The 27,717-nt window shown below is 37.8% G+C and overlaps 2 protein-coding genes across 9 annotated transcripts; one reads left to right on the top strand and one right to left on the bottom strand.

The window, feature by feature from the left end:
- Positions 1–4: 4 nt before the first annotated feature.
- Positions 5–8,627, bottom strand: naif1 (nuclear apoptosis inducing factor 1). The gene is made up of 3 exons (XM_067485071.1): positions 7,943–8,627; positions 5,104–5,154; positions 5–2,033 (listed from the first exon to the last, which is right to left on the bottom strand). The coding sequence occupies exons 1-3, from the start codon at positions 8,385–8,387 to the stop codon at positions 1,486–1,488; spliced, it is 1,044 nt and encodes a 347-aa protein (XP_067341172.1). The 5' UTR covers positions 8,388–8,627; the 3' UTR covers positions 5–1,485.
- Positions 8,628–9,850: 1,223 nt separating this feature from the next.
- On the top strand, positions 9,851–26,801 carry slc25a25b (solute carrier family 25 member 25b). Of its 8 annotated transcripts, XM_067484667.1 has the most exons (12): positions 9,853–10,790; positions 17,535–17,661; positions 18,193–18,280; positions 19,186–19,221; positions 19,543–19,654; positions 20,276–20,434; positions 20,546–20,698; positions 20,771–20,878; positions 21,226–21,393; positions 21,470–21,620; positions 22,125–22,280; positions 22,812–22,923. In XM_067484667.1, the coding sequence occupies exons 1-11, from the start codon at positions 10,434–10,436 to the stop codon at positions 22,235–22,237; spliced, it is 1,572 nt and encodes a 523-aa protein (XP_067340768.1). In that variant the 5' UTR covers positions 9,853–10,433; the 3' UTR covers positions 22,238–22,280; positions 22,812–22,923. The 8 variants fall into 8 exon arrangements, with proteins under 8 accessions (XP_067340769.1, XP_067340770.1, XP_067340768.1 ...); XM_067484663.1 differs by lacking the exon at positions 22,125–22,280 and having other exon boundaries at positions 22,797–26,801; XM_067484664.1 differs by lacking the exon at positions 22,125–22,280 and having other exon boundaries at positions 9,858–10,790; positions 22,812–26,801.
- Positions 26,802–27,717: the final 916 nt, after the last annotated feature.

Here is a 27,717-nt window from a genome sequence, read left to right as displayed (position 1 = left end):
GAATCTATATTACTCTTCGATTTGGTAAGGACACTCAATAAACACAATTACAAACCAAAACTACTGAAATAAGCAATGACTGAAATCTGAAAACTGAAATCACAATTTTTTATGAAACCACAGTTCTTGGAAATTCTGAACCACTTCTTGATAACAAACCCTACTGAAGATCACCTCTGAAAAAATTTGTCCTTAAACAGTTTGTCAAGTTAAATCTATGCCACGCAAAAAAGGGGATTAGTTTTCTGATCACTGGTTCTGCAGAACAATTCTTAGCTCATCTTTTCTTTGGACAAGACACTGAACCCCATGTTCCTCCAAATGGGTCAGGCTATCATCCTTTATAAACGCAATAATGTTTGTGAGATGAGAAGCAACATTGTTAAGTGTTTTGTGTTATACGAGGGCATCATTGAATTACTGTGAAAGCTTCTTTAATGCTGAATAAAATATACAGGTTTAGAAGCAACATAAGCAGCCATCCAAATGACGTGTTTCTCAGAGACTTGTTTATTTTAGCAAAAATAAAAAATAATTTCTTCTAGTAGCATCAAATTAAAAATGAACATATTTATCAAAACACATTTTTCAGTTTTAACATTTGATATTTTGTCTCTACTATTTACGGTCAAAGAGAGGTTTTAAATTATTTGCAAATTACTGCATGTTATCAGCTTTGTGTGTCCAACTTTTCTGGAAATGGGCAGAGCAGTTTGATCAAGGGTTTGAAAGTAGCACTGTTAGCAAGGGGGTTGACAGATGTAACAGTGTTACCATCACCACAACTTTCACCATGATCTAAGAACACCACTTTGGTTTGACACCCAAAACATTTTCTACACTCTAGCTCAAACCATAACTTTTAAACAAAGAACTGATAACAAGGACTGGACATGCTACTAGAAAACTGTGAATTAACAAGACTCCCTTAGGTGGATGTTCTGTGAAAATGTTGGGTATATAACACATAATTAAAATTTCAAATTAAAAGTGACATTAAGAATACCCAAATATAATCACAGTGTAAAGTGAAGTTTTAATCAATCCTACTGATCACCCAGTGATGAAATTGTTTAACAACACTGACCTCTTCTGGCTACAAGCTTTCGTGACAATTTTATTGACCTCTGAGAACATGATGCACTCTAACTGAAGAGCCCACCTGACTGGAGCATTAAAAACAAGGCATATTTTTCTTTTATTAGCATAAATAGAAGAATAACTCAAATAAATGTTCAGACAACAACACAATGTTAATTCTGCTTATTTAAAACATACATTCAATTATAAATCATGGCAGTAATGTTAAAAGCAAAAATAATATTTGTAACACCTTTTCACTGTTCAAAATCATTAAACAAAAGTAAAATCTGTGAATGCTTTCTCTAAGGCAACCATTGACAAGCTATATAGTTCTCTTCACTCTGTGTGCATGGATACCTTTATGTAAAGTGGAGACATGAGGTAGTACCACACACATTGTGTCTATTGTGTCTCCTTTGCTTGTTGTGGAGCAGCTGGTGGTGTTATCGGCCTGCTTTGCTCCTCTGTTCCTGCCCCATCAGCCACTCCTGCTGCTGAGCTGCAGGGGTTTGTGCCCTCTGTCCCGCTCTGCAGGAATTTGCGTAGGTCTTTGAGAGCAGGCCTGAGCATTTGAACTAATGCAAGCAGGGCAGCCTGTGTTCCTTCCAGGGCCTGGGCCTGTCTTTCCTGGGCAAAAGCCTGAGCCTCCTGGGAGCGCCGCATCATCTGAAGCAGCTCATTCTGGCCCTCCAAGTGGTGGGCAATCTGTCGAATGTGGACGTTGGTGACTCTTTGCTCCTGCAGCAGACGGGAAGAGTTGAGGGCGATACGGCTCTTCAGCTCCTGAGGTTTGGCCTGACCTTGAGGTGGAGGAGGGGAAGCTGAAGATGAGGCCAACATCTCAACTGAAGTATCCACCGCTGCGACGACAGTAGAAGTGGAATCACTTACAGTGGTGGTACAATACTCCACCACACCTCCATCCTCCAAGGTGTGATAAGCCGTTTCAGCTGCAAACAGGGCAGAAAAGGTTTCTTCAGTTCTGAGGTACTTTGGCTAAAGAGTCCTATTGTGCCTATAGTGCAGTCCTATTCACATCCCCAAACCAGCATTCCACTGCTTTCCTGTGCTTAATCCACAGAAATTACATTAAGCAAGAACCCAGAGGGAGGAGTTTCAGGTCTGCATGCTTAGAATTAGATGTTATATTCAATTTAACTTCAACTGTACTCATTTATGGAAACAATGGCTTTCTTTCTGCCTACGGCTAAATTACAATATTATCTGTATGTAAACACGTTTATTCCCCCCACCAATTAGTACTTACAATGTCAGCCAATCTTTAGAGATCCAAAGGGCCATCATAAATGGACAGAAAACATCTGACTATTCAGTATGAGTGAATATTCTGTTAAATAAAGTCACACATAAACACTTCTGGCCAAGAATGCCAAGAGAAAAAGAGCCTAATCATATGGTGAAGCAAATAATGTGCTACTGACTTTGATTTTAATTTAACAGCTGCACAATACTGATTATACTGTAGAGCTAATCCTATTAATTGTATGGTTGTTTATAGAGTTAAGAACATAAAGCAGCTGTAATGAAAACTAGTTATTTAAATAATGCAGAATATTGCACATGTACTCATTCTCCACCTTCACTCAATTGTCTGAGTTTAGTTTTTTAGTTTTTGAAGTCCTGGAATGTTAGGCCTTCTGTAAATTAATTTATGCTGCAAACCTGAGAAACTATTACAAGTCCTATTTCCATAATAGTTGGGTCTTTCTCTAGAATGAACAAAAAAACTGTTGTGTTTGCAAATCGTTTTTTTTTTTTTTCTGTAAATCTATCCATCATCTTAAAGTCTTCTTTTCCTTTTGACTGTTCCCTTTCAGGGGTTGCCACAGTAATTCATATGCCTAACCCTGTCCTCTGCATCCTCACTCCAACTAACTTCATGTCCTCTCTCACTGCATCCATAAATCTCCTCTTTGGTCTGAATCTTTGGTGTAGACCTCCTGCCTGCCAGCTTCAACCTCAGCATCCTTCTACCGATATATTCAGTCTCTCCTCTGAACATGTCCAAACCACCTCAATCTGGCCTCTCTAACTTTATCTCCAACACATCTAACATGAGCTGTCCCTCTGATGTCCTCATTCCTGATCCTGTCCATCCTCAATACTCCAAAGAGAACCTCTACATCTTAAGCTCTGCTACATCCAGCTCTGCCTCCTGTCTTTTCTTCAGTGCAACTATCTCTAAGCTGTACAACATCGCTGGTCTCACCACCGTCTTGAACACCTTTCCTTTCATTCTTTTTTGATACTCAAATGCTTTTATCACACAACACACCTGACACGTTTCTCCACCTGTTCCAACCTGCTTGCATTCGCCTATTCACCTCTTTTCCACACTCTCCTTTGCTCTGAACCGTTGACCCTAAGTACTTAAAGTCCTGCACCTTCTTCACCTATGCTCCCTGTAACCTCACAGTTCCACATGGGTTGACACACATGTATTCTGTCTTACTGCAGCTAAGCTTCATTGCTGTTTTCCAGAGCAGACCTCCACCTCTCTAGATTTTCCTCCACCTGCTCCCTGCTCTCACTACAAATCACAATGTCATCTGCAAAAATCATAGTCCATGGAGATTCCAGTCTAACCTCAACTGTCAGCCTGTCTATCACCAGAGCAAACAAGAAGGGGCTCAGAGCCGATCCTTGATGCAGACCCACCTCCACCTTGAACAACTCTGTCACACCTACAGCTCACCTCACCACAGTCTTACAGCTCTCATACATGTCCTGCACCACTCTAACATACTTCTCTGCCACTCCAGACGTCCTCATACAAAACCACAGCTCCTCTCTTGGGACCTTGTCATACACTTTCTCTACTAAGATACATTGAAAACAAGAGAATTATAAATAAGTCCAAAAAGAAGGTTTCTCAATGCATAATTGAAAAGCATTTCGGCCTTTCACCATATAAAATTAATAATACTGTGAAAAGGTTCAGGGACTCTGGAGCAATCTCTGTGGAAATCTGGTCAAACTCTCAGAAAGCATTGCAAGAGAAACCCACATGCTAAAATAATAAATATAGCCACATGGGCTTAGAAGTACTTTAGAAAAATATCCCTTGTTCTTACTTAACAGAGTCCACTGCTGCATTCAGAAATGCAACCTGAAAGTCTATCAAGACTTACATCAGTTATGTGCACAGAGTTCTTTGGTCCTGAGCTCATGTAAGATGGACTTAAACCACATTGAAATATTTTTTGAGATCAGATGAGTCCAAGTTTCAGCTTATATCTGAGAAAAAACAGACATATGGTTCAAAACTTCAGGAGCTTTACTTTGCCTGGACTACAACAGCATGGCCTAATAGACCCAAAATGTGAAAATGTATGATCCATCATGAAGAGAAGAATCGGCTATGGACTGAGAAGCTAAAGTACTGTGTACAGAAAGAATGTGCCAATATTCTATTTGCAAAACTAATAATTAATATCTATAGTTGTCAAACCATTAGTGTCATTAAAGGGAAAGGTAATGGAACAGTGTGTTTTTGAGTGTGTTGCAGGCATCAAACTCAATATCAAATTTGCTTCTTTTTATAAAACACAATGAGGTTCATCAGTGAAAACACTAAAATATTTTATTTGTATTTTATTTGTTTATTTGTAGTGAATTATAAAATTACAGACTTAATTTTTTTATGTCAATTTTGAAAAGTCCCTTTAAAAAAGCCTTGCAGTAAGTAAGTATGACTAGGGACCCTTGGGTTCATTTTTTATTAAACATTATTCAAAAGATTAGTTTTGTTCTGTGTTTTTATATTGTCTACATGACATGTCAATAAACCTAAAGTTTGTATTATCCAAAAAACCATCAGTTGTTGGTGTGACTGTCAAACTACTTATTTATGAGGTAAAACACAAATGGTAAGGCCCTGCCAGTGAATCTTTGAGAGGTTTTTTTGTTGTTTTTAAAGAACAACACTGACTGCTATGAATGTGCCAGTTATGTACATTCATTTAGGTATACAAGCTATTGTACAAGAAAACAACTTACCATTCAGTGGCTTAACTTCATCACAGACTGTAGCTGAGCCAGCTGGAAGTGCTAAAAAAGAAACACAATATGACACTATGAACACAACATGGTAGAGTAGGATAAAGCAAGAAAATGTGAAACATTTAATCACTGGGCAAATAAAGGGTTGTCTTTTGTTCTACTCGTGTCCACTTACTAATTGTCACCATCACCACCCAGGTAAGTGAGTGACTCATTACTCCATCACAAAAAGGTAATCCATATACGGTCCACAAATGTCAATGCCAAGTACACATTTTTTACACAAGTCTTTATTTATGAAAATGACAAATGTCCTGTTGTGTGGAGTCTGTGTCCACACAAAAATGCAACCTTGCGCTCATAAATCTTGTCTGATCTATAATTCTTGTGTTGAGAAAGATGGACCAACGAAGCTTTTCTTTGTAAGCTGTCTTTACTATGCATGTGACAATAAACTTCTTGAAGTCTTTCTCTTAGTTCACATGGAGACAAAAGAGCAGGAAATCAAAGCTACTTTAAGAGGTAAACACTGTAATAGATGTGATGTAAAACCAATACTGACAATGGCTTTTAAAAAAAGAGGGAGACATTTTGAGTCCAGCTGTTAAACCTGTAGGAGTATGTGTCATTTAATTACAAACCCAATTTCCAGAAAAGTGGGACACTGGGTGAAAAGTGAATGTAATGATTTGCAAACGATTTGAAACCTATTTTTTAATTGAAAACAATACAAATGTATTGTTATATAATATATAATATAATATAAAATATATCAAATGTTGAAACTGAGAAATTTGATACCTTTTAAAAAAATATGTTTATTTTGAATTTGATGTTTATCACTGTGTTGCATCTCTTTTTTTATCCTCACTTTGTTTATGAAAGAGGTAACCAGTTGCTTTTTTTTTACCTATTATTTTCTATTACAGAATTTCAGTTCAACAGTTTGGAACCTCCTTTGTCATATTTTTCACTTCATAATGCTCCAAATGTTTTCAGTGGGCAAAAGGTTTGGACTCCAGGGAGTTTAGCAGCTGGACTTTATTACTACTGAACTATGTTGTTGTAATATCTGCAAAATGGGGTTTGACATTGTGTTACTGAAATAATCTAGACCCTTCCTGAAAAGGATGCTGTTTGGATGCCAGCATATGTTTCTCCAAAACCTGTACAATTCAGTAATAATGGAGCCTTAAAAGAGGTGTAAATTACCCATGCTTTGTGCATTAACACACCCCTACTCTATCACAGATGCTTTAAACAAGTATGACAGTTTCTCTCTTCTTTAACATGTAGGGCACACTGTGTATTATTTTCAATAAGAATGTCAGATTTGGACCCACAGATAACAGTACAGTTTTTTTACTTCAACCCAGTTCATTTTAATTTATCTCGGACTAGGAGAAGCTGGCAGGTTGTTTCTTTCTTTGGTAGAGTTTCAATAATAATAGCGGTGTCCAGTGGTGTTCCTAGGCCCATGTAGCAATTTCTATTATAGAATCAGCCTTTTCCTTTGGGTTCATCGATTTCTCAGGATGTTTTAATTATATTACATACTGTACATTATGAAATCCTTAAATTGTAATTTTATGTTGAAAAACATTGTTCTCAGGGTGTTGTAGTATTTATCCAAACTTGTAGCCTTTCACATGGTGGTGAATCTGACCCAATGCATACTACTTAAAGACTGAGCTTTTCTGTGATTCGGTTTTAATATCCATTTATAATACTGACCTGTTGCCAATTAACCTCATTAGTTCCTGGTTCTCCTAGTTGCCTGATGTTTCGTGTTTGTTTGTTTTTTTAGGCATTAAACAACTTTTCTAGTCTTTCTTTGGCCCAGTCCCTGCCCTGTCCCGTGAGACATGTTGCTGGCATCAAATTCAAAATGAGCAAATACTTTTCACAAAACCATCAAATTTCTCAGTTTCAACATTTGATACATCTTCTTTGGTTCAGTTTCAAATAATCATTGCATAAACAAATGCAATCATTGCATTTTTTTAATTTACATTTTACATAACCTCCCAACATTGCTAGAAAATAGGGAATGTACATTTAAACAATGTAAATGAACAGTTTTAAAAACATTAAATTGAATAATATATGTTTAGAAAATTGACTGGAAGGAATGATTAACTTAATTTGTCAAATATGTTTGTTTAGTTTATTGGTTGAGATACTGAAAAAAGGTGAGCAGGTTTTATATGATAAAACATCTGTTGCCTCTCGTCTAGACTGACTAGAAGCAGGTAATGGGGAAATTATATAGCGCTTTTCTACCTATTGGCACTCAAAGCTCTTTACACTGCTTCTTATTCACCCATTCACACTCATAATCACACACACACTTATATACCGATGGGGGCTCGCTCACTGGGAGCAACTAAGTTGGGGTTCAGTGTCTTGCTCAAGGACACTTCGACATGTGGGGCGGAGGAGTCGGGGATTGAGGCAACAAACTGCGAGATTGATGGACAACCTTCTACCTTCCTGCGCCATGGGGCACTCCACAAGTGAAATGATGTCTTCTGTAGCTTTGAAGCAGCTTTTTTTAAAAATCTGACATAGTACTTGGCTTGAGTTTAAATACATACATCTGTCAATGGCTGTTCTGCAAAATTAGAGTTCCAGAGCTTGTCTTCTCTTTTCCGCCCCCTTCACTGGGTTAGGCTGCATGTTTTCTGACACTAACACCATCTGTTCTGTTGGATTTGGAGTTCACTTTATGGGCAGCACCATTCTCTTTGCTCTGGATAGTAATATACGAAGGAAACACATGTACTTGAGAAATTTAACTGTAAGCCTACTGTGCATGCTCGGTCTGAGAACTTACTCTCTGCTAGTGTGACGGTGGTAGCGGTGTTCACTGTAACAGGTAAAGTTATCTCAGCATCCGAGTCTCCTGCAGGCAAGCTGATGATGGTGGCCTCCCCCAGAAGGTTACAGATTCTCTGCTGCATAGCAGTAAGGATGACGGGAACTGGAGTGCAGTCAGCGGAGGTCCCCTCTATAGCAGCCCGCGCCTGGGCCACTTTCCGCCGGACCTCCGTCTTCATGTCGGACCACTTCTTTTTTACCTCCGGTAACTCTCTGGGACAGGTGGTGACAGCGTTCACCTTTTTCAGAATATCCACCCACGCGTTATTCTTTGCCATGTGGGTGACTCCAGCATTGAAGTGGTTAACCAGTGTGTGCTTTTGTTTCTCTATTTCTTCCACAATAATTTCTACCTCTCTCTCCGAGAAATTCATTTTTCTCTTTTTCGCGACCGAAGCCATGAATACAGAAATCACACTTTTAGAGGGATAATTGTGCGTATTGTACGCAAAAATAGTAGGATTTACTTAACCGATATGCGCAACGTAATGGCTTCCAGAATCGGCTTCTTCTTCCTACTGACAACGCTTGCGTTAGCTGGTCATGGGCCCCGCCCACTAACACCTCATTAGCGGAGCATTTTGCGACCTCCTATATTCTGTGGTACCATTGGATTAATCACACGCCAGTCAATAACGAGGCAAACAAACTATGTTAGTCTACTCAAAGGCGACATAAAAACTACCACTTAATGGGACTTTTCACATCACATAGGCTGTGTTGGAAAAAGGGAAATGAACTTAAAATATAATATAACTTGTAAAAGATTCTTACAGAGAGATAGAATTAATAGTATTCTGTAAAATATATGCATTTTCTAAGCTGTCTTTTGTGTGTGTGTGTGTGGGGGGGTGAATAAAAAACATGGTATCACTATATTACCAGGGATTTACATAAATTAACGATATATCTTTGTTCAAATTATAAAAGGAATTAAACAAAGGAAGAATGTATTGTTTTTCTTCTTGAAATGGGGGAAAACACTTGTTTCAGTGTTTTACTGATAATGTCTTGTCCAACAATCAGATTGCTCCAGATATAAAAAGAAGAAGAAGCATTAAGTAGTTTTGTCAATTTCATGAGAGAAATGTCCTGTGTTTGTACAAGTGGATGTACTAAATACGTGTATCTAAAGGTACAATTGTTGAAAACTATTTTTATTAAAAACAACACTATTAACACACACACACACACACACACACAAAAACTGCCTTACCAACTGGTTACTGCCTTACCCCACATTCGTTTCATATATACTGTATATATAACAACTCTAATAGAGTGACCATTAGAGTTTTCAGAAGGCATGTGGGAGACTGAAGTTAAGTGGAAGAAGGCTGTATGGTCTGATGAGACTGAAATTACGCTTTTAATAAACCTGGGCTGCAGTTGTTGTCTTAACAGTCTATCCCATATCAGCCACAGAAGCTTATTACTCCTTCACAGGAGTCTCCCTCACTTGTCATTATATCACGATCATTATAAAACAGCATTTGGGTTATTAATTGAGCATTAGCAAATTAGCATTTAACAGAGCTTCCTTGGCAATGCCATGGGCCCATGCGGCTAAGGATATCACTAAGGTGGCCAGAAGCATGCGATAAGGGTGAGAAGAACAGGTTTTAATATTTATTACAACAATATTACAGTTGAAGTTAATGAGACAAAGATTGGGCTACTGAGGGTTATATCAGTAACAACATCCAAACTGAAGAGGGCAGCAATACGTCTTTTGCTTCTAGCCTGGTCTTGCAGACCGAACCTACTGTATGAGCCATGGCTACTCTTTAAATTTGACGTCATTTAAGGAGCGAATTCAAACTTCCGAGGTTTATGGAACGCACCATTTAAACTTGCGGCCACTCTGTAATCTCGCGGTATAGTAAAAGGCTTTTAGCGCACCCCTTTCCGTTCATGAAGCCATATATCGTTTTCTTTTCGACGGTCGGCAAGTTAACGTGAATTAAATATCGGAAATAGTATTTTTTTTCCACAGCGATCTTTAAAGGGAACCTTTTTTTTAGTTATACGCGATATAAGTGTAAAATATGTGAAGGTATTTTCACAGACGCTGGCAACTCAGAATTTTCCTAACATTAGATCCATCACACAGTCTCGTTTCGCCGGCTTACCCATCAGTCATTAAGTTGGATTATGTGAAAAACGTCTAGCCCAGCTAAAAATGATGTGGTGTTAAAAGTGAAAGTTTATTCTATTCATTTCAACTAAATTTGATGTTTCATAGTGAAAGTTGAGTTTCCAAGCTAACCGGCAGCTGGCCGCTTCGGGCTGAAATGGAGGGACACGTGACGTGGTAATTGGGGCTCGAGGTGTGTTTCTGGCCTGGGCGCCAGACTGAGCTCCTCAGTGGTTTTGCTCTCACCATAACTTTAGCTAGTAGAGTGTCGAGCTAACGCTATTCGGGAGTTGGACAGTGCTCGGCACTTATGATGCACCAGCAAGGCTCCTTGATGCCCCCTTTGCTTAGTGATGTATTCTGCCAGTGCCGGTCGGCCGAAACCCAACCAGGGCTCGACCTGGGTAGCGGAGATGGACATGCTGAAGACCCCTCGTCAGATTCCCCGTCTAAACTATTAAACCGTCAAACTGTGGCCGCCGACTGGCACTCAGACCCCGGGATGTCAGCGCACGCATTTGATATATGTGGAGGGTCCGAACAGGAGCACAGACTAAAGGTGCTGTTCCAGGTCCTGGATGTAAACGGTGATGGAGGCATTTGTGTAAACGACCTGACAATCGGGCTAAAGAAATTAGGGGTACATCGCACTGAACATGAGCTCATGGTAAGTGTTCGCATTTCAGGTCATTTCTATGTGTTTTAATTGAGAGTGTAAACTAATTTCCTGAAATGTCATACTAGATGAAGGTCCAAAGGCTCAAAAGCATTTAAAATTCGCTACGCATTAGTGTCTATGTAACCCTTAAAAATAAGATGAAGCTATAGCTTATTATATGTAAATTAGATGTCTGTCATAGCTATGTTTTAAATAAGTGAGAGCACGCTTCACAACTTACTGAAATGCAATTGCTGTTAAAACAAGTACAGTATAATAAAGTTTACTGTAACAATCAGAAGAGCGTTGACTTTTTAAAAGTTCTCCACAAGATCTCAAAATGTCCTTTGGCTTACGATAAAACAAGTTAACTAATGTTATAATTTCTCTGCTTTGATTATGAAACTGTCGGAAAGATAGTAATTATACTCTGTGTATTGCTTCAATAATATTCAATTAAACTTTATTTATATAGCGCCAATTCACAACAAAGTCATATCAAGGCACTTTACAGAATAAAGTCAAGACTATACAGATGTATAGAGAGAACCCAACAGTTCCCCCTTGAGCAAGCCCTAGGCAACAGTGGAGAGGAAAAACTCTCTATAAGGGAAGAAACCTCCAGCTGAACCAGGCTCGGGGTGGGTGGCCATCTGCCTTGACCGTTTGGGGTGAGTGGAAAGTGAAGAGAGAAAAGAGAGAGCAACAAAAGCAACAACAAAATATCAGGCAGGTTGGTAGGACCAGTAGCTGCACACTGGAAAACACACAGCTTCAAAGACCGGGGACACCTGCAGAGAGGGACAGAGAGAGGGAGACAGAAAAGGAGAAAGACAACTATGGGAGAAAGCACACATAATTAATGTCATACAGTAGTGACAAGTGTGGGGTGACAGGAGAGCGGGACTAGAGGAAGAAAGGAGCTCAGTGCATTGGGGGGTGGGTCCACCAGCAGTCTAAGCCTATAGCAGCATAACTATAACTACGTATAAGCTTTAATAAATCCCTTTTCCCCAGGATTTTAACTAGAAAATCATTTTAGTCTGTTATATGAACTAATTCCGTTCTAGAAGAAAACAACAGTGTTGCTCACTTGATGAAAAAGGAGTGAAATTCCTAGAATTTTAGATGTGATAATTTCATTACTGGTATTTCATCAAATTGAATCAAACTGAACTGAAATAAAATTAATAGATTCTGAAATACTTTGCATATTGGGATAGAGGACTTGAAGCTCTTCAAAAGTGAAGCTGGTGGAATTTACGTTAGTAGAAGAACAAGTTTTAAATTCTGCCTACCGCATGTTAGTGAATGGGACATGAGCCAAATTTGAAATTAAATGTAAAAATTAAGTTAACATTTCCCGAAGGGGGTTCCTGTCTTTTTCATCAGATATTATTATGCTGCTTGATGTACAACTGGTAATTATTTTCCCAAGTTACTTTTTAAGAAGTTGTTTGATAATACAAAACGGGATTGTTTTTGTGTAATTGACAGCTTTGATTGATGGCTTGTAGCTTGTAGCTTGTAGCTTGTCAATCAAAGCAGCTTCAACAACACAGCAGAGTGAGCAGAGCCGAGTAATGAGAGCTCACATAAGAATTAATTAAATTACTTTTTACTTCATTAGTTACAAATGTAGTAAACAGACTTGCTGCTTTTGTCAGCTGTCCTTACAGATGCTCTGCATAGTCTTTACAGTGTTTTCGCTAAGTTGATCCTTTTTATTTTTTTAAATTTCTATTAGTTAATAAACTTACTCAGGTAACATTATCCTAATAGGGTTACTTGTTAAAACTTCGTTACTTTTTACTGAGTTTAGTTTAAATTGGCCAGACGGTATAATACATACAAAAACTTGAAAAAGGAATGAAATTCCTAGAATTTTAGATGTGGTTATTTCATTACTGGTATTTCATCAAATTGAATCAAACTGAACTGAAATAAAATTGATAGATTCTAAAATATTTTGCATATTGGGATGGAGGACGTGACACCTCTTCAAAAGTGAAGCTGGTGGAATTTACGTTAGTAGAAGAACAAGTTTTAAATTCTGCCTACTGCATGTTAGTGAATGGGACATGATCCAAATTTGAAATTAAATGTAAAAATTAAGTAAACATTTCCCGAAGGGGGTTCCTGTCTTTTTCATCAGATATTATTATGCTGCTTGATGTACAACTGGTAATTATTTTCCCAAGTTACTTTTTAAGAAGTTATTTGATAATATAAATTCGCTAAGTTGATCCTTTTTTTTTAAATTTTTTTTTTTAATTTCTATTAGTTAATAAACTTACTCAGGTAACATTATCCTAATAGGGTTACTTGTTAACACTTCGTTACTTTTTACTGAGTTTAGTTTAAATTGGCCAGACAGTATAATACATACAAAAACTTAGTTTTATATAAGCTTGAAAATAATCAGCAAATGGGCTGCTGGACAAATAACACGAAAGGAAATGTATGTAAATTAATATTAAAACAACCCAGTAAATGAGACACACTGTAACTGCACAGACTGCTGTGTGAACTTTCAACTAACTCAACTAACAGTTGTCATGAAAACATTCAGGAGTTAATGTGTAAGAACTTGGTAAATAGTGATTCAGTGATCTCAGCGCACAGTTTTATGCTCAAGAAAATGATGCAACCCAAGATGCAAATTTTTTGTTTAGATATTAGAATATGTATGTGAAGGACAGTCTGAAGAGACAGTTGTTTCATATTTGAATAGTCAGAGGTTTTTAACCTTAGCTCATTAATGTGTTTGTGTTATTACAGAATTAGGCTGTCCCAGCACTGACAGTGGTTTCTCTACATGTGCTTTTAAATGGCAACTCTTAGAGATGGACAAAAGTTTGAACATTTGAAGAAATCATCAATGTTTAGGTTGTTGAGAGTGTTGTAATTGTTCACAAATGCCCCATAGTTGCTGTAATTATTATAGAGCATTATTAAAACATGTCTTTCCTTAAATTTGTTAAATGGGTATTTAGCATTTCTCATTTATATTGCCGGGTCTGAAGTTATGAAATACCTTTTAAAAATAGTTTTACAAGGAAAAAATCAATTTAAATGTTAGCCTATGTAAAAAATTTATCACAATATCGCTCTTACTTTGGGACGGTCTTAATTCTTTCATTCAAGCTCAGGGTCCTCTACCAGAGGCCTGGGAGTTTCAGGGTCCTGTGGAATGTCTTAGCTGTTCCTAGGACTGCACAATTTTGGACAGAGATCTTAAGTGGTGTTCCTGGAATCTCCTGGAGCCACTCTTCCAGTTTGGGCATCACAGCTCCCTATATTCCTATTACCATGGGTACCATTTGTGTTTTCAGCCTTCCACATCTTTTGTAATGTCCAGGCCAATTTTATTAGTTTGTTTTTAAAAATGCTTCTGTTGAACCACAATTCAAAATTAAAAATTAAAATTGTATTTATTATTACTTTTTTCAGTTTTAAGTTATTTCAGTGACCATTTTGGGCTTTTCTTTAACCGAAAGGTACCAAAAAATTTTTCTTGTGTGTTTACTCACTGGTCACTTCATTAGGTACACCTGTACAATTTAATAATAATTAATATAATAATACTATAGCGTTACAGCAGACATAGTAGAATATTTTCTTTCTTACAGTTTCAACTTACAAAAATTGTCAATTATAACGTAGACTTCATGACCGAGCGGCTGTACTAGATTACATTAAATTCTACAGGCGTATCTATTAAAGTGGCCATTGTGTGTATGTCACGTTAGGATTTGTTGACAATAGGAATTAATTATTTTTGAATAGTGATACATTTTCAGATTGTTTGGTGGAAATGCTGCATATGTGGGAGCTGTTTCTGTCAAAATTTATTGCACTGGAATCCATACCCTTTGCAAGCAGTTCAGTCAGTAAAAGGAGGCTGCACAAAGCAGCAGGATGTGAGGACTTTGGTACATGCTCTAATTTTCCCAGGAGGTTGAAAACACCAATAGGGTTCAGTCATTGGGTGGACAGTCTGTTGTGGATGCTAACAGTGTGGTCAGAATGATTCAGCGGGAGTGCAGGAGAATAGTGAGGAAGGAGGAGAGAGGCTTAACTCAGCATATTTTCAGCTAAGGTGTTAGAGTAGAAACTCTGCGCATCCCCCTCCCCCTCCTTCTACTCTTATAGACAATTAATGTTCATCCTCCTATCAAGTTCTCCATTGGCTGAAACTCTCTTTCCATGGCTCGACAGTCTGACCTGCCAGTATAGGCTGCAGTGATTGGTTGGGCTTGGCTGCAATGAGGATGCAACTTTCTGGAGGTCCCCTTTGCTGCAATTTCTTTGGCTGTCGATACCTGAGATGGCTAATAGCAAATTCTATCTGCCTTCTGTTGTTGCCATTATTAGTCTAGGTTTAGGTACTTAGTTTTGAAATTCTACGAATTTCTATTAAAATATGGATAACTATTGCCTCAGAGGTTAAATGACAAGAGTCAGCTAGAAGTATTTAGCTTTTATCCTGCTGCATTGGGTGCCTGCGGTGCTGAGCCTAGACATCTGTCACAAAGATGTGAAAATGTTCAGAAGAAGAGACACTTAGCTGGAGCTTTAAGGCAGAAAAAAGTGGATAAGTGAAGAAACCCTTTCTGCAGTCTAAAGCTAACCATTTTTTTTCTTCCTCAGATTTTTTTTAACTTTTTGTCTTCAGCCAACACACAGCTATGTGCCATTGTGTTTTAGTAGCGTAGAGAGCAGTCAACTAGATACAGGTAACCCCCTTTGGACATCCTGCACACAGTGTAAGCCTTTTGAATTGAATTCGAATTTATCCGAGGAGAATGAAACCGGGGCTACTCGGAACTGCAGGGAGCAACAAACAGGTGTCAAGACTGCACAGTCCTCTGTCAGTAAAGAAATCAGCAGTACGCCAAAGAAGACTGCAGTATTAATTATGGTGCCGACACGTAGAGATTTTGAACAGGTAGGATAAAGTTTGTGGCTGTATTCTATTGTTCCACTTACATCTTATCATCCAGGTCTGTAAAAACTGCAGGTCTTTTTTTAGACTTTTTTTATGCAGCCAAGTCGTTCTTCTTAACCTTTTAATGAATTCTTATTTTAAGCATGATAAATATTTACAGCTAAAATCTCAACAAGTGATCAAACCAGATGAATCCACATTCATTTGCTGCTGGATTGTTTGCACTACTCCCCGACCCGTGTTAAGTTGTGGGATTGAAGTACTTATGAAGTTTATTTTGGGTTAATTTCTATTATGTGTGATAGAGAGATTCACACCGTACAGTGGCTCTTAGTAGGCTTTGTAGCTGGTTGAAGATGTGATGCTGATTACAGGAAACAGTTTGAAAATCAATATATTTCTTTTTAACAAATATATCCGAGCCATTTTCTTCTGTTGTTTTAAATATTCTGTTAAATCGTATTTTTTAATCTTTATTTACCTAGTCCTGGGTCACTTAGCCTAAGCTCTTTTCCAGGAATATACTGATGCTTGTAATTGTAATTTCACAAGGGGATACTTTCTCAGTTTTTATGCTAAAACTGTCAGAAAGGTAATAATTCTAATGTTTAATATTGAGATCAAAGGGGGAGTAGAGTCATACTGGAGTCCATTTTATTAAGAGGTGCTTGTAGTATTTTGGGAATCCTATTCAAAAGAATGAGGGGGGCCAAAACGGTTGAACCACCTCTTAATTTAATGCACTCCAGGATGACACCACTATCAACCTTTTGGATAGTTTCAACTCAAAAACTGAGAAATGATAACCTCGACAGAATTGCTGTATGAGAATGTTAGTCAAACTGTTGTAATTTAAAATATTTTATACACAGTTTTATAAGTGTAGGTGCAGTACATGCTTCCATGTTAAACTTCTATCATCTATCAGGAGTTAGCACTTTGAGAAGTAAATTTGTTGCACTTTTTAGTGTTTTTTTTTTTTTCTTTCTTTTTTTTGTAAGTAAATTTTTTTTGTAAGCTGTCTCTCTGGAATATTTCCTTCCTAACTGATTGTGATTAAACAAATCTTGCTCATAGAAACATTACTAAAATGGATCTTGTGAAAGATTGATTTAAAAAAGCCTCCTAACTCTGATCATACATCATTCTATGCACTGAATAATGCAAGAGAAACACCAGTGGAGGAAAAACACATGTTTAGTTTGGTCACTTTAAAAACAGATGTAAATGGAAGCGCATCCAACATTTTGATTTATTTCTTGGGGTGGTTCATTTTCTTAATGCACCTCCATGCTTTTAGTCCATTGGTACACATGGATGATGCTCAGTCAGTTTTTCCTTCTCATTAGCAAAGTATTAGGTACTGACAAACATGTAGATTCCATTCCTCTCTTCCCTGGACACCCAGCTGTTCTTCCCCAAGCTAACTATTTCATGTGTGTATATAGGTGTCATGTTCCAGCTAACACTGAAATCGTTCCAGTTTGTTTGGCCAACAGGTTAATAATAACCAGATATTTGTGATTGTTGTAAAGTGGTTGCAACTGTGTGATGAGTCAACAGTACACAGATGGTTAGCGACGGTGGAAGCTGCTGGTGTTGTCACATTACTCTGTCCTTAATAACTGTGGTGAATTGGCTCAAGTTTAATCCTTTGCAGATAATTTTGACCTTATATACAGTTGTGACTTGAAACTTGAAATCATTTGGATACAAAAAAAACCTACAAAGTTGCATAAAGTTTGTGTTTTGCAGTAAGCAGCAAATCCCCTAAATGTTTCTTCTCTCTTTCTTTCTTACAGAAAATAGTGAAAGCGGGAGACAAAGACCTAGATGGACAGCTGGACTTTAAGGAGTTTGTTCATTATCTCAGAGACCATGAGAAGAAACTACGACTGGTCTTCAAGAGTTTGGACAAGAAGAATGATGGTAAGGAACTTTGCATTAGATTAGGGCGACTGTGGCGCAGGAAGGTGCAGAACATTTACCATTCTCACTGCCTAGTAATTGCCTACAGGCATGCTTATAGTTTAAATTGGTACTTTGCAAAAAATTGTCAGAGGCATAAGATACATTCTACAACTAATGTTTTAAGTAAACGACTATGATAAGTGGGCAACTGTGGTGCAGGAAGGTAGAGCGGTTTGTCCACCAATCTCACAGTTGTTGGTTCAATCCCCGGCTCCTCCGGTCACATGTCGAAGTCTCCTTGAGCAAGACACTTAACCCCAACTTAGTTGCTCCTGGTGAATGTTGGCCAGCTGCAGCAGCAGCTCCCCCATCGGTGTATGAGTGTTCGTGTGATTGTGAGTTTGAATGGGTAAATAAGAACAGTGTAAACCGCTTTGAGTGCCAATAGGTAGAAAAGCGCTATGTATATAAGTGCAGACCATTTACCATTTTAACTGATAATGTTCATGTGTAAAGTAACAAAATTAATAATGGATTTCTGTGGTGTAGGCCGGATCGACTCACAAGAAATCGTGCAGTCTTTGCGTGACCTGGGAGTAAACATCTCAGAGGAACAGGCAGAGAAGGTTCTCAAAAGGTGAGCATCATGCTGTGATCAGTTGTCTCTAATGCACTTAATGGTTTCACTAATGTGTTCAGTCCCTGTTTTTATGATGCCCCTGTGTTGTGATGTCTCACATTTTTTTCAATTCATAACCTGTCACATTCATATGACTGTGAAGTAATTCAGAAGACCTACTGGATGGGTTAAAACATACCCTGCAAACAAACTACAGGCAGCAGTTTTTTGTCATTTCTGTTAGTTAGGTAGATAATTTTTGTACTAAACGAACAGTACATCTGTTAATGAAACACTCATTTATTCATTTTATCATGTGACCTTGGGCAAGACATGAACTGCCAGTTGCCAGTGTAGTTAATAATAAATCAGCACTGCTGTAATCGCAGCATCTTGGGTTTGAGTGCTACTAGGGGACCTTTCGCTGTATGTTATGCTCGCTTATTCTCCCCATCAGATAGGATCGGTTACTAAGACTGAGGCGTGTGTGTATTGGGTTTTTTTTGTTTAGTATTTCATGGGGGAGTGATGACACACCTAGCTCAAAAGACAAGAAATTATATTATAGTGGGTTCATGAGAACAACACAGTATTTTATAATGTCATGTTTTAATATCTTGTGGCACAAGATATTAAAACATGACATTAGTCACCTAGTATTTGACACCCAGGTTTATTGTTTTTGATGAATGTTTATTTTTGATTGGTTCTATAGACTGTTGCTATATGGTTTGTGGCATTAAAGATTTTGCTGAAAGTTGTTACTGTCATATTGTCATTTAAATTGTTGTCATAGTTTTGGGTCAAAAACCACCCCTTCTGCTCATCCCCCCCCAGTTGTTATGGCTCAGTTTGATACTTGTCTGGTTTCTCTAACCACCTGTCTGTCTGTGTCTTGTGTTCTTTCTTCTGGCTGATCTCAGAGTAAGGAGGGGTCAAATCTGGGCCCCTATCTTTTAGTAAGTAGTAGTATCTGTAATCAGCCTCTTAGCCAGTGCTCCATCATCACTGCATACTCTAATCCAGTTGGCTTTTTCTTTCTGCAGCAAATGTCGAATTGGCAAAACAAAGCATGATGTGATATTATATGATGATTGAATTGTAGCCGTGTGCTTGAGTAAAGCATGCAGCTGAAACACAGTACACTCATGATATGATCCCATGAGACAAAATTATAAAAAAGTGATAGTATATGTAAGCAGAGAACTTGATCTATCTACTGAGTAAAACTGTCACATTTATAACAGTCTGTATCAGTTGTGTTGTTTTCTCATTCATAGCATGGATAAAAATGGTACCATGACAATTGACTGGAATGAGTGGCGGGATTACCACCTCCTTCATCCAGCAGACAACATTCCTGAGATCATCCTCCACTGGAAACACTCCACGGTACACATTCTTCCTGTTTCATCCACTACAACACTAAGTCAGATTTTTCTTCTATGACCAGCAGTAAAGGTATACAAGTCATTAAATTACTTTTAAACTTTAAATTGTACCAATTTTAATAAGTTTTTTAATGCCAATGGTGGTTTTATTGCTGCCACCCTGGAAAAAAAAACACTATTTAATTCAGTTTTAACCTAAAACATATCTTGTTATGACAAACCTCGTAATGATACTCTTCTGGTTTCGGCAATCATTTTTCACATTATGACACGCAGCATTTTCTGATTTTCATGATAAGCATACATACTTATAACTGAGTAAGTAACCAAGATATTGCCTAGAGTAGGGTGGACATGTGAGGGCAAATGTGCAGTACTGAGAGGTAGATCTGCCATTAACAATAAACAATCACAATCATTTAATCAAAACGCACTCAAGTTCTTTTTTTAATTTAGTATGGCATTAAGAGATACACTTAATGTACTTTGCAAAGCATTTAAAGGTTCTGAAAACATCAAGAAATTAGTAAAAATGTATGTGTATCTATAAAACTATCTCCGTGGAAGTTTTATAGTAACAAATCAAACACAGGCTCAAAGTCTCTTGTTTTCCCCCCCCCAGATCTTGGATGTTGGGGAGAGTATGATTGTCCCTGATGAGTTTACAGCAGAAGAGAAGAAAAGTGGAATGTGGTGGCGTCACCTAGTGGCTGGGGGGGGCGCTGGGGCAGTGTCTCGAACCTGCACCGCACCGCTGGACAGACTGAAAGTAATGATGCAGGTAAAACACCTACAGTTTATTAATGTGGAGGGGAATCTGGATCAGCTGACTTGTTTGACAGTAATAGGGGAGGTGAACTACTAATTTAAGCTAACTGTTTGTGCCGCCCAGGTTCATGCCTCTAAAAACAACAGCATGCATATTGCTGGTGGCTTTGGCCAGATGATCAGAGAAGGTGGCTTAAGATCACTGTGGCGAGGCAATGGCATCAATGTCATCAAAATTGCCCCTGAGTCTGCTATTAAGTTCATGGCCTATGAACAGGTATGCACCTATATTGCTATATAAATAAGCGTTTGTGTTGCTGCTTAACAAAAAGTATATCCTGTCTGCTAGATTAAACGATTAATTGGAAGTAACCAGGAGACACTGGGTATCACAGAGAGACTGGTGGCTGGCTCTCTGGCTGGAGCAATCGCTCAGAGCAGCATCTACCCCATGGAGGTGGGAGACATAAACACAAACGGAATGAAACCTTGAGCTTGCTTACAAAAATCACTAAGTAGTCATATTACTAGTTAGTTACTCACTGTGTTTAAATGCCTTAATATCCAAGTAGATTATTATGTCTTGTGATAAACTGCTCATTTTAATATTTAGCCTTGAACCCATCATGTGAAACTTTACTGTGACGTCTCATTCAGTCATTCCATAAATGAGATTCACAAAACACAACTTTTTTTAGTATGTAAAATAATTTAAAGCATATAGACAATCTGTGTTTGTTCAACTCTTTGACTAGAAGTGATCTGTGATCTGTCAGAAGGCCTTACACTATGTCACTGTCTCAGGTCCTAAAAACAAGGTTGGCACTGAGGAAGACAGGTCAATACTCAGGCATCTTGGATTGTGCTAAACAGATCTTCCAGAAAGAGGGTGTTGCTGCATTTTACAAGGGCTACATCCCCAACATGCTTGGCATCATTCCCTACGCTGGTATCGACCTTGCTGTCTATGAGGTATGTGTTGCCCAGGTCCAACCTGTCTTTTAATTATTTTTGGGACTCAGTCTGACTTTTGGCTCTACTCTGTCAGACTCTGAAGAATTCATGGCTACAACGCTTTGCCACAGACAGTGCTGACCCAGGAGTGTTTGTGCTCCTGGCTTGTGGCACCACTTCCAGCACATGTGGCCAGCTTGCCAGCTACCCACTCGCCCTTGTACGGACTCGAATGCAGGCCCAAGGTCAGTTACTGCAGTACTTGTACTGTACCGCTGCTGCTACATGAGGATGTGAAGAGATGATTGAGCTTCAGAAACACCACTATGTATTTTTTACCCATTAGTCAGTCTGTTTATTATCATGCATCTTATCTAAAATATTTTACTTTTTTCTGTGAGACTTCTTTAAGGAGAATTCCAAATCAAATTCAGAATTCCCAGAAACTTGTTAATATGAACCTCTGCATTCATGAGATTTCATCATAGCCAGAGTTTTGTAAGAAAAATGCAGACTGCTTATAAATCATGCACTTTAACGTACTGGACATGTACTGTTATTAGTACTTTTTGTTATTTATATAAAAAGATTTAAAGAACAGAATTGACATTGATTTTCTCCTATGTACTATATATAAATTAACATATGCAATATGCTCAATGTAGTAAACTGCAAGAGCAGTAGTAATAGTTGCCAATTTAACCTGCAACTTTACTAAAAGATCAACAACTTTCGGCTTGTCCCTTCAGGGGTCCCTTGGACAGGCACCAAGGTAGCCCTTGGTGGCAGGGCGGTGCCACCCTGGTGGGGTGGGATTCAAACCTGCGGCCTTCTGCATTCCAACCCAATGCTCTACCACTGAGCCACCAGACCCCATCTGCAACTTTACTAAAATGTTGCAAAATGTAAGACTAGGCTTAAGGCAGTCATTAGAAACTGAGTAATTTGACTTCTTTTGTTCTTTTTTAATAGGGTAGCCTACAAGCGCTGCCACCTCACACCTAAAAGGCCCCCTGGTTCTAACCTCTGGCTGGCTGTGGCCTTTATATGAAACGTTTGTTCTGCCTGTGCTTGCATGGGTTTCCCCTCACAGTCCAAAGTAATGCATTTAGGTTAATTGGTGACTCTAAATTGCTTGGTTGTATGTCTTTGTAAGTCTATCTGTGTTGGTCCTGAGATGGACTGGTGACCTATCCAGGGTTTACCCCGCCTTTTGCTCAATAACAGCTGGGATAGGCTCCAACAACCATGGCAAAAAAATTTAATCAACATAATATTTAATGCAAAATTAGCACAAACGTTCCCTTTCGGAAATGAAAAATGATGAATGATTATTAAAATTTTTATAAATTTGTCAAAGGAGATGCAAACGTTTGCATCTCTTATATATTTTATACTATGTAATATATTTTTACTACAAGCTTCTGCCTCCTCAGCTACACTGGAAGAAGGCCCTCAGATGAACATGACAGGCCTTTTCAGACACATCATTAGGACCGAGGGGGCAGCGGGACTTTACCGAGGCCTGGCACCCAACTTCATGAAGGTCATTCCATCTGTTAGCATCAGCTACGTGGTGTATGAGTACCTCAAGATTGCCCTTGGTGTCCAGTCTAAGTGAGGAGTGAGACAAACAGAAGAAATCAAGAGGCCAAATGAGAAATGTGAGATGATGTGAATAAAGAGTAACGGAAACTAGTAAGTAGAGATGGGTATTAAGATTTTACCAGCACTATCGGTCTTACTGATTCTGCTTATTAATCCGGTACTTTTTAAAGTACTTATTGGTACTTCTGTCTTTTTTTTTTTTTTAGATTTAAAGAACATAACTGACAAGCTTCATTCTCTTGTGTGTACTATGTTGAAATTATCATGGTTGAGTAGCAAACAATGAGAAGTAGTAATAGTTGTGTGCAAAAAAATAAATGGTGCAAAATTTTATTTGGGTGCATTTATAAATTCAATCTGGCCATCTGAGCCCAGATCAAAGCGCTCTGTACCATGTCGCAGATTTTACTCAATATACAAAAAAACAATGCACTATTACTTAAACAATCCATTATATAGAAATTAAAAACTCCACCTTTTAACAGGTGTTGAAGAAATGTAAGTACACTGTGCTGATAATACAGTTTTATTTTTAAAAAACAAAATGATTTCAGAACTGTTTCATTGAATCACAAAAGATCACAATTTACTGCCTCTGTCCCTGCTCTGGGTGCTCTGAAACTGATCTTCTCAGCCACAGTTCTGTTTTCAGAGTCAATTTATGAATTCACTCATAACAATAACCTGACTATTGATTACTTTTAAACCTTAAATTCTCTCTTTCATTGTCACTAAAAGCACATTCTGTGTGTTCTGCATTGTAGTATTATAAGAAAATATATAAGAAAAAAAAAGAGAACTCCCCTCGAACACAGGCTCAGAAAGAGATATCTTTTGTAAAAATAAATACACGTCTTAATTAGAATAAACGTTGTTGAGATAAAATGTGCAGGACAACTGTTTAGGTAGCAATACTAATATAAGGAAAACTATGTTCCTTATTTCTGCAGCATCAATTGCAGAACCAACATCAAGGCTTCCTGATACTCTTGATACTAGTTTTATCCCCATGGATTTTAGTACCCATCTCTACTTTTAAGGAGCTTGATAAAGATATTGTGGAAAGAGGAATGCTATAAATCAATTATGGCAATGTTTGCTGTTGTTTTAAACCTTACTTAAGAGATATAGAAATGCTTAGTGCCTTTTCACTTGTTTGAGCAAGCTGCAAGTTTAAAATTGGTTAATTGAGGTGTTTACTGTTTTACAAGTAAAATGTGTGTTTTAAGCACTGATGGTGCTGTGTCTATCATGAAGGACTTTGCTAAGACACATTACACATTACATTACTGTGAATTCAGAAGTTTAGTCCCTTCATTTATCTTCCTATCCATTATTTTGCATGTAGAAGAATTTGGAGACCCTTAAATTTTAGTGCACCAATTGTCCAGGCTAACAAATTATTAAAACAAAAACTAAAAAATTTCAAGATTTCATTGTTTATTAGGGACATTCAAATGCTCCTCTCAGGCAATGTGTGTGAACTTCACATTGTCCTGTCATTTTATCCAACTCTTACCCCTATGCTCCTTACTGTTACTCTTAGCTTACCTTTGGGAGGGATATGACAATAGCACATTATTACATTGTTTTTGTTTTTTGTTTTGTTTTTTATGTACAACACTATTGTGTAGTGTCATTAACAATGCAGCTAGTGGGAAAAGTAGTTGTCAGACATTGTGCACTTTAATGGTCCATATAAATATGGGAAGCAGTGATGGTCTTCCTGTTGGTTGAGTTTTGCATTAGTCAGAATGGCTCTGGTGGTGGTGTTTTTACTCTAACTAGCTTTAAGCTAGATTATAAAATTTTGGCTCAAAACAACCTCTGTGGCCACAGATGAGGATCACAGCAACATTAAATTTTCTTTAGTTTCCCAAATCTCCTCTTGGGTCAGTTACTTTAAAAAGATCTGTTACATTCAGGCAGTTACATTCATCCAGTAGAATTGTTTCATTTCATGTGGCTTTAAAGTGAGTAACCATAAAACGAAGGCCAGCAGCAACAAAAGAAATGCTAAATGAAGCTAGCTACCTTTGATGCTGTAAGCAGAAGTTATTACTGATACATCTTTATTGACATAGTCATTAGGAACAGCACATACTTAGCAATTTCTCTGTAGTTGGATCACATATCTGAAAGGAAGTTCTTTCAATGTAATTTAGAACCGCAAAATCAATTAACAAAACATTTAGCTCAAAAGCTAACGACAGCTTCTTGGGATACACCTCCTTAATTCCTAGACTTTCAGTTGTTTTCCCTCTAGATTTATATGAGCCATCAGGGAAAATGTAATTGTATTGGCTACAGGAGCAGCTTGCTTAAGGACTTTATGTTAAAGTTGTGTTCTTGAGTTTTTCTATATGCTGTTGAGTCTTTAAAAAAGATTTCACCAACATTATCAAGTTTAACAAACGTCCCAGCAGAGGCGACCCTTTCAGACTAATGGGCTTTCCGTGAGTGCCTTATGTGCCAAGTCTCCCTTACATAATGTACTGAACACAAGAAGAGCTGAGGTCTGAGGGACACTGAATGCACTTTAAGGTTCTCTGCTTTAATTTGTTTTTTATTTTATTTATTACTTTTTCTTTCATTCATTTTTTTTTTCAAAAGGGATTATTGACTATATTAGTGATCTGCTGGATAATGTTATTTTAGAGTAATGTGTGGTTTTTGTCAAAAACTTATTGGTTTGTTTTTGAGTCAGAGGTGACTTTTAAGTGGTTTTCAAAGTCAAATCCTCCAAGATAAAGAAGAAAACGATGCAAGTAGTCATATACGTATTCTACAAAGCACATTGATTAAAATGAACCAAATATTTTTAAAATAATTGGCAAACCTATTAAAACTGTAGTTGTTATAAAATGGATGTCACTGCTCTAAGTGCACTAAGTGTGTAGTTTAGCCAGTTGGCAACTGGTTCACAAAGCAGTAACAGTACACATATGTCTACTTGTATCTGCTGAGTAATAAATTAGCCAAGTACAGTTGGTAACTTGTGCAGGCTTGTTTTTGATATGAAACCTTTTTATCGTGAAATGAAAAAATAAATATTGAATGATGAAATGGCATTTAGTAATACAGACAGACACAGGTTTAATGTCAAATTATTTCACAAATGATTGCTTCATTTATATTTTGTGGAATGTATTGTTTATTTTATATGGATTTACTTAATTTTGAACCATTTTAAGGCTTGGTACAGAGATTCTTCTGACCACATCGTCTGGTATGACATCAGCAACAGTTGCTTATGGTGATCAACAAAGTATTTCACTGCAGACATAGCTCAGCTAAAAGCACAGCTGACTATCATCCTACACATTCTAAGCAGTAATAGCTACCATCTGAATAGGCTCGGGTAATGTCATAAAACAGAGGATGTGTTCAATAAACACCACCTCCACTGCTCTATGAACAAGCAAATGTCACAGTCAGTCCCTCTGCACAACTTTTCTTCCAGCCAGAGATGTCTAATGCTTACATTCACAAAATTATGTCACTCTGTGGATGCATGTAACTGTGTTCCATATTTTGTACAGAGAAAACTAACACTCCAATGTCTTACCATTGGTCCCTACTGTATATTGTGCTGACCAACAGGCAGTTAGCCAGTGGAACTTGAAATGTACAGAAATTAGCAGACTATACAAACTATAGGCTGCAATGTATATACTTTACTTGATTATGCTAGCTGTAAGTTACAGATCTAAGAATGAGTATGGGAGTACTTGAAAAGTAGCGGTTTGTAGATCCATCCACTGTAAGAATGTTATGGTAAAAAGAATATCATCTGCTTAATAAAGTAGTACAGCAACTTTTTGAGTTTTATTTATTTTGGAAGTGTGCTTATGTGAGCATTACACCTGTGTTACACTGAGAAATTATTGCAGTTTATGCGAGATATTTGGATAATTTTATTCCCTATACATTCAGTGCTAAACAACATACAGTTTGACATACATTGACAGCAATTGGTTGGAAAAAAAACTGTCCCTTGTGATCACACAAGTGTAGAAGATGATTGGCCAAAATTAATAGTTGGCAGATTCAAGATAAAATATGAAGAAGTGAAGTCCTCTGCAAGTCTCCAAAACAGAAAGGCCAGGCATTAGAGAAAACTGGAAAACACAAAGGGCTCATGAGCCAAACAACCACCTCATCTCTAACATTGTGTGGTTCTGTCTTGACTTGAATGTGTGTATCTGCCAGTGGGGCTGTAATGGTGGAATTCATTGAAGATTTAACTGCTGACAAAGACAATAGTATGCATAAAAAGAAGACAGAAGCATGTGCTCACATCCAAATAAAAAAAATATTTTAGCATCCAAAGAGTTTCTCACTGTGAAGAGGTGGATTATCTTTGGGGGACCAAAAACAGACCCCACAGCAAGTAAAAGCTACTAGTGAAGGTCTTAGAGAGGATCAGCACAGAAGATTTAGGCCATCTTCAGGTAATAACTGCATAATGATTTTGTTGGATGTTTTGCATATCTGTCTGATTACTTTTGAGCTCCAGGTACTTTGTGTAAAAGAGCCCACATCTCCAATGTACTATGTTGATATTAAAGCAACCTGATTGGGGATTCAGTGTAGGCGTTTAATGTATTTAACCTGTCTCCTTGATTTTCCATGCATCTATCCATTATCTTAATAGCTTATCATATTCTTATCTTATTTATGCAGGGTCGTGGAGCGCTGGAACCTATCTCAGCTGTCATTCAGCAAGAGGCA

The sequence above is a fragment of the Channa argus genome, chromosome 18 (genome assembly GCF_033026475.1).
Source record: "Channa argus isolate prfri chromosome 18, Channa argus male v1.0, whole genome shotgun sequence".
NCBI lineage: Eukaryota > Metazoa > Chordata > Actinopteri > Anabantiformes > Channidae > Channa > Channa argus.
This window is presented reverse-complemented; position numbering and strand designations above follow the sequence as displayed.

Excerpts from the sequence above, each read along its gene's own strand:
- naif1 (XM_067485071.1), bottom strand. The coding sequence starts at position 8,387 with ATGGCTTCGGTCGCGAAAAAGAGAAAAATGAATTTCTCGGAGAGAGAG. Across the intron at positions 5,155-7,942 it reads CACCGTCACACTAGCAGAGA|CACTTCCAGCTGGCTCAGCT; the intron begins GTAAGTTCTCAG and ends TTTCTTTTTTAG. Across the intron at positions 2,034-5,103 it reads TGAAGTTAAGCCACTGAATG|CTGAAACGGCTTATCACACC; the intron begins GTAAGTTGTTTT and ends CCCTGTTTGCAG.
- slc25a25b (XM_067484663.1), top strand. The coding sequence starts at position 10,434 with ATGATGCACCAGCAAGGCTCCTTGATGCCCCCTTTGCTTAGTGATGTA. Across the intron at positions 19,222-19,542 it reads ATCTGGGCCCCTATCTTTTA|CATGGATAAAAATGGTACCA; the intron begins GTAAGTAGTAGT and ends TCTCATTCATAG. Across the intron at positions 20,879-21,225 it reads GCAGCATCTACCCCATGGAG|GTCCTAAAAACAAGGTTGGC; the intron begins GTGGGAGACATA and ends TCACTGTCTCAG.